The following is a 6000-nucleotide window of genomic DNA, read 5'->3' as shown; positions in this document are numbered from 1 at the left end:
TTCCTCCTCCTCCGCCTCCACTTCCTCCTCTCTCTCTCTCTCTCTCTCTGTGCTTCAGTCTCTGGGGCGGGAGGAATGGAAGGCAGGGAGGCAGGCAGCAAGGCGCGCAGGCGCACCTCCCTCCGTCTGCCGCTGCCTCTGGTGCCTGTGCTGCTGCTGCCGCCGCCGCCGAGCGCAGTTGCCGGGGAGTTGATGGCCGGACCCGAGCCCAAGATGCGGAGGAGCCCGGAGCGGGAGGAGGACGCCGGCAGCGGCTGCGGGAGCCTCAGGATCCCCCAGCGGGGCTGGGACGGGCGTCGTGGGGCTCCCTCTTCAGGGGCCAGCTCCTGACCTGCCTGCCGCCCCTTCCTCCTCCTCCTCCTCTCCCCACACCCTCCTCCTCCTCCTCCAGCCCCCCGAAGCATGTCCGCCACGTCCAAGGGGACCCCCACCACCACCGCCACCACCTCCTCCTCCTCGGCCGCTTCCTCCTCGGTCTCCTCCTCGCCCGCCGAAGGGCTGCCGGCGGCCGGCTCCAAAGCCCAGGTGAAGGAGCAGATCAAGATCATCGTCGACGACTTGGAGCTAGTCCTGGGGGACCTGAAGGACGTGGCCAAGGAGCTCAAGGAGGTCAGGATCCGGATGGAAGGGGAAAGCGCGGGAAGAGGGCAGGGGGAAGGGGGAGGAGGGGGAGCGGACACAGAAACCCCTGCCTGCCTTCCTTCCCTCCCAACCCCGGTTTGGACCGGAGAGGCTGGAGAGGAAAGAGCCGGCGAGGCGGCTCTGTTGTCTCCGGGCGGGACTGGCCCAACTCTTCTCCAAGAAACTAAGGGGGACCCGACAGACTTCTTCTCTCCCCCCCCCCCCTTCCTGTAAACCCCCCGGTGTCCCCCAAACCCCCTCCCTTCCTTCCTCCTTTTGGAGTTGCCCATTAGGGAGGGAGTCCGCCTCCTCCTTGCCTCTCTCTCCCTCTCTCTCTCTCCATTGGAGCCGCACTGGGGAAAGCATCCGCTTTGAGAGCTCTGCCAGGGCTCCACGGCCTGGAATTCTGGGAAGGGTCTGCTCCGGTGCCCCAACAAACCACCGTTCCCAGAATTCCAGAACCGCGGCAGCGAAAGCGGTACCAAAACAGATGATTTCCCCAGTGCGGGTGTATCCTTAAAAAAAACAACACCTCCCACTCCTTCCTTCCTTCCTTCCTTCCTTCCTCCTCAGAGCCCTGCGCTTTGGGGAAAAGGGTGCTTGGGACACTCGGGAGTGGTTTTTTTTTGGGGGGGGGGGGTTCTGTCCATCTCCCCACATTTTGTATTTGGAGTGTATGGCGACGAAGGAGGAGGAGTTGCTCCTCTCCATCTCTTCTTCGTGTGGAAAGACTGTGTGGGCATTTCTTCTTCTTCTTCTCCTTCTTTTTCTTCCTTTTCTTCTTCTTCTTCTCTCTCTCTCTCTTTCCTCCCTCCTTCCTCTGCCTTGGGATCCAAAGGGGGCGTTTAGACCTTGCATTTTTGCTAACGCTTCCTTGCCCTGGCAGCAACAGGAACGACGCCACTTAACGCCTTGGTGCAGTTTCTCAACACCCCCCGAGAGTCTCTCTGTGTGGGTTTACACACACTCTCTCTCTCTGTCTAGAGAGAGAGAGAGTATCGTGTGTGTGTGTGTGTGTGTCTTGTGTTCTTTCTGTGGCGGGTGTTCTTTGAAGGCGCTGGCGGGAGGAGGGGGCGAGGCGGGAAGATCGCAGCCTGTCAAAGTCATTAAAGTTCCCGGCGCTTTTGAGCGAAGGGATTCCTTGCCGAAAAGGGAGGGAGGGAGGCCCGAGATTGGGTGGGGGGGCTTCTGCCGGATGTTGACCAGAGGAGAGGGGCTCCTTGGATGCCAGTGACTTCTCCCCAAGCTCCACTGCCTGAATACCGATGGAGGCTTCCGTGTGTGTCATCCCAAACCTTTGAAATCCAACAAGACACACACACACACACACACACACACACACACACACACACACAGAGGGAAGGATCTGAGCATAAGATGCAGCCCTGTCTGAACCTGAGGACTTGGTCAACATCGCAATCTAAATATAGTCATAGTTGCTTTTTTCAAGTGTGTGTCAAGAGTGTCCCCTTCCCCTGATCCCCCAAATGTCTCTGTCTGGAAGGCCTCCTGAGGGAGCTTCAGTGGGGCTGCCTTTCTGATCTGATTTTGACTAGCCTTCCTGTTTTGCTCTGATGGGTTACAGGTTGGTGCCTCCATCGCGGTGGGATTTTCAGTACAGTGGAAGTAGGAGGAGCCTCTGCTCACAGAGCCTTAAAAATGACAGCGTATCCAGATGATGATGACAATGATAATGATGATATTTTTATAGATATACGGTATATTGATCTTTTTACCCACTACACTGGAGATTTGGGTGATTCCAGAAGAAAGGGGGCAGAGAGCCCTTGCCTCCCCTTCCTCTTGTTTAGCCCTGTCACCTTAACATCCCTGGATCAGCTAAGTCTGAATGACAAGAAGAGTCAGTTCAAATGTAGATCCATCGCTGATGAAATGCACAGGATTGTAGCCTTCTGCCTCGGTGAATATGGCTAGGATTGGGATTTAAAGGTGTTGGGGGTGCAAGATAGACCCCCATGTTGTAAGTGTCAACAGGTGAAACTTCTCTCTTGGGAATATAATTACTAGAAAGAGTTTGGATTTATTTTTTTTGCCCAGGCTTGAATCACAGAACAAATGTTGCACACGATGTTCATTTGCCTCCTGTAACTTTGAAACCAATATAATATATCCTTAGCCAGCAGCGGCTGTCAGCTCCTATAGTTTAGTTTGCAGACCTGATGCAATTCCTGTGGAGATATTGTGAAGCAGCAAAACATTGCCTCTCCACCGCGCAACTTATATATCCTCTCCCAGTTTCCTTGGGTTTTCTTTGTGTGTGAGTGTGTTTGTGTGTTTGTGGGGGTGCTTTAATGGCACATTTGGTAGACAGATGGTAGGATTATGCACTGCAAATCAAGTCCCAAGCATGTGTGTGTATATCCTCTCTAATCCTTTACATTACATGATACAATCCTCCACACTAGCCATTTCCTCATTTTGTAGGGATTTAACAAGCTCTTTTCCCTGAAGAGACCTGAAAAGCAGTTTTTCATTTCCTGAAGGAACTTGTATAAAATATTGAGAAAACCTGTCTTATATCCCACCTTTCTTTCACCGAGATTCTTCCCCTCCCCCTTGTAATATAAGCACATGGCCTTTTTGCTATCTGAAGGTATATACTCTTCAAACAACCAGCTGTGTTTGATTACAGTTCTTTATCAGCTTCAACGAAGATGGCAAAAATTAGTGGAATTGAAATGGGAGGGAAAAAACACCGGAGACGACTGCAGCTTCAAGTCATTTCAAGTTTAAGATGATCCTAGGGCAGACCTATTGCAGGGTTTTCTTGGCAAGATTTGTTCAGAGGAGGTTTGCCATTGGTCATCTTCTGAGACTGAGAAAGTGTGGCTGCCCAAGGTCAGCCAGTGGGTTTCAATGGTTTCAAACCTGTTATACCAGACTCCTAGTCCAAGGCTCAGAGCACTATACCATGCTGCAGTGGCATCACTAGGGTTTTGCCCTAGTGACTCCTGGTGTGGCAACTCATGGTGTCACCGTGTCACCCGCCCCCCATATACCTCCTCCCATACACCACCACACAAAATCTTGAGTAACGTTTCTTGTTCTAATCTTACTCATAAGTTGTAATTCCCATATAAAGCAATAGCAGCTTCATTTATATATCGCTTCCTTACCACACCAAGTAGTCTCTTTGGAGTAATCACTGACTGCAGTGGTAATAGCTGCGACATAAAACAACTGGCAAAATTAAAATTATAATTTTAAATGAAAATATCATATACGCAGCCTAAGTGCATTTACGTGTACCTAGTTTCATGGGGTTAAAGCGAAAATGTGGTAAGATTTAATGTGTTTTATGACAATTTACTAATAATTTAAATTACTTAAAAAACAAACAAACCTGGGGTCTGTCAGTTGTCCTTCTGCTGAGACTCACACCATTCACACCATCTCTTCAGCATTTTAAAGTGACACAGGCAAACTCCAAAGCCCATTCTGCCAAATGTTTGGGGAACAGTGGTGTCACCTGCCCTTAGGATGTCACCTGATATGGCCAACGCCCCTCCTCCATCCCCTAGTAATGCCCCTGCTATTCTGAGTCTCAGTCTTTTTAGACTGCAGATGGTTCACCAGTTATACAGTTGTCTGAATATTGTTTTGTCTGTAGATTCTGTCTGTCTGTCTGTCTGTCTGTCTTTGCCGTGACTGTGATTCATGATACTTGAGTGTCTGATTATTCTCACTGAAAACCAGGCATGGTTTCTATAAGGAGAAATCACATGTTGCCATTTTGCTGGGATATGTATGGTTTTAGGTAAGCAAGCTTGTCTATTGCTGTTGACAGAACTACTGATGGAAAAACAGTAACAGCCAGTGAAAGGTTTTGCTGCCTATAGCTGTGCTAGTTTTCATGGAATATACTGTAAAGCCTGTCAGAAAAAGCTAGAGTTTGTAATTACAACTTTATGTACCATAACCATTTTAAAGTACTGGGCACTGTGAAAACTCTATTCATTAGTGTGCAGTTCATATGTTTTCTTCAAATGAGTGTGTAAGTGTTCTTTGAAACCTTCATGTGTCTGGCTCGTTTAAAACAGCAACTGTTGCTGCACAAGCCTTCTTTGACACAGCTGTGGATTTAACTACCAGGCTGGGTATTTTTACATTGTATTTGACATATATTCTGTTTTTCCTCCATGGAACCCAGGCACTGCATGTAGGCTGTGCAGATCATTGCACGTCCAGGCACCACATTCACATTGTTTAGCTGTAACAAACATGCTGCACAATATGTCTACAGTCCTCCCCTTGCAAAAGTGTCTTTAGAAATAAAGAAACACTCCCATCAACTGTTTCTGAAAATACCCTATTCTGGTGTTTCCCCCCAAAATAAACGACCCAAAGGGCTGTCAAAGACATTGGCCTGGCTCCAGTGATGTTCCCTCCTACATAAGAGACGACCTGAAGATCCACTCATTGTAAATTCATGAAATTAAACATCTCCTCTACATAAATATTGTAAACTTTGAAAGACTTTGGGAAAGTCCTTACTGTGTAAAAACAGCCAATCAGAATTTTTTTCTTATGAAGCTGTCAGTCTTTTGTCTGTGTCAGTTTTATGCCTGTGAAATACTTCATATAAATTAGTACTTTTCACTAATATGAATAGTACCTGTATTGAAGATACAGTATAGTTGTAAGCTAGTGTTCATAAAGAAAATCTTCGTTTCATCTGGAAAATGCTTTATTTATTCTTCTTTCCTTTTCATAGTTAGAATAATGGAGTGGCTTTAAAATAGCTTTGCTGTTTTAGAATTTTGCTTTAAAATAGCTATGCTACTTGCTCATTTTAATGTGCCATAATGCACTTCTTTTGATCTCATGGAATTCAAAGGTTCATGCCTCCTGAAGTCTGGGTTCTGTATTCTGTGTTGTTCAATGCACTTCCAATATTACATTTTCATATTTACTGGCCATTTTTGACCTTCTGAATAATGTGTTGGATCCAGACTTAGGTGCTGTAAGACAGCCACAAAGGGGCAGCATGCAGTCACCCCTTTTACACCCAGATCAAGGCTGCAGCAGCTGCACACCACATCCCCGATCTAGCCTTTCCAGGGTGCAAAAAGGAGCTGCAAAAAGTGGCTTCTTTTTGTGCCCGGAATAGGGCATGATAGCTGTGGCACCGCGGCTTTATGGCGTTCCTTCGGCACTGTGTTGTGTGGACACAGTGCCTAAGGAGTATGCATGCTATGTGGTGTGGCACTGCTACATCCCAACGCAGTCCTCAGGCAAGCCCAAAATGCTGGTCTGCACAAGGCCTTAGTCATACGTACAATAGAGCCATTAGGATCCAAAGTCATTATAACACACTCATTAAAATCTGCATCCAACCCACTATGTTGGTGTATGGCT

The 6000-nt window shown here is 47.9% G+C and overlaps 1 protein-coding gene across 1 annotated transcript in view; it reads left to right on the top strand.

Annotated features, from left to right (window-relative positions):
* Positions 1-83: 83 nt before the first annotated feature.
* PRR16 (proline rich 16) overlaps positions 84-6000 on the top strand; it is a 144163-nt gene continuing 138246 nt past the window's right edge. Inside the window, 1 exon segment of the mRNA XM_042455852.1 lies at positions 84-609. Coding sequence (XP_042311786.1) covers positions 403-609 — 207 coding nt within the window. The 5' untranslated portion in view covers positions 84-402.

The sequence above is a fragment of the Sceloporus undulatus genome, chromosome 2 (assembly GCF_019175285.1).
Source record: "Sceloporus undulatus isolate JIND9_A2432 ecotype Alabama chromosome 2, SceUnd_v1.1, whole genome shotgun sequence".
NCBI classification, from domain to species: Eukaryota; Metazoa; Chordata; class Lepidosauria; order Squamata; family Phrynosomatidae; genus Sceloporus; species Sceloporus undulatus.
The sequence above is the reverse complement of the archived record's forward strand: the minus strand, read 5'-3'. Positions and strand labels throughout refer to the sequence as shown.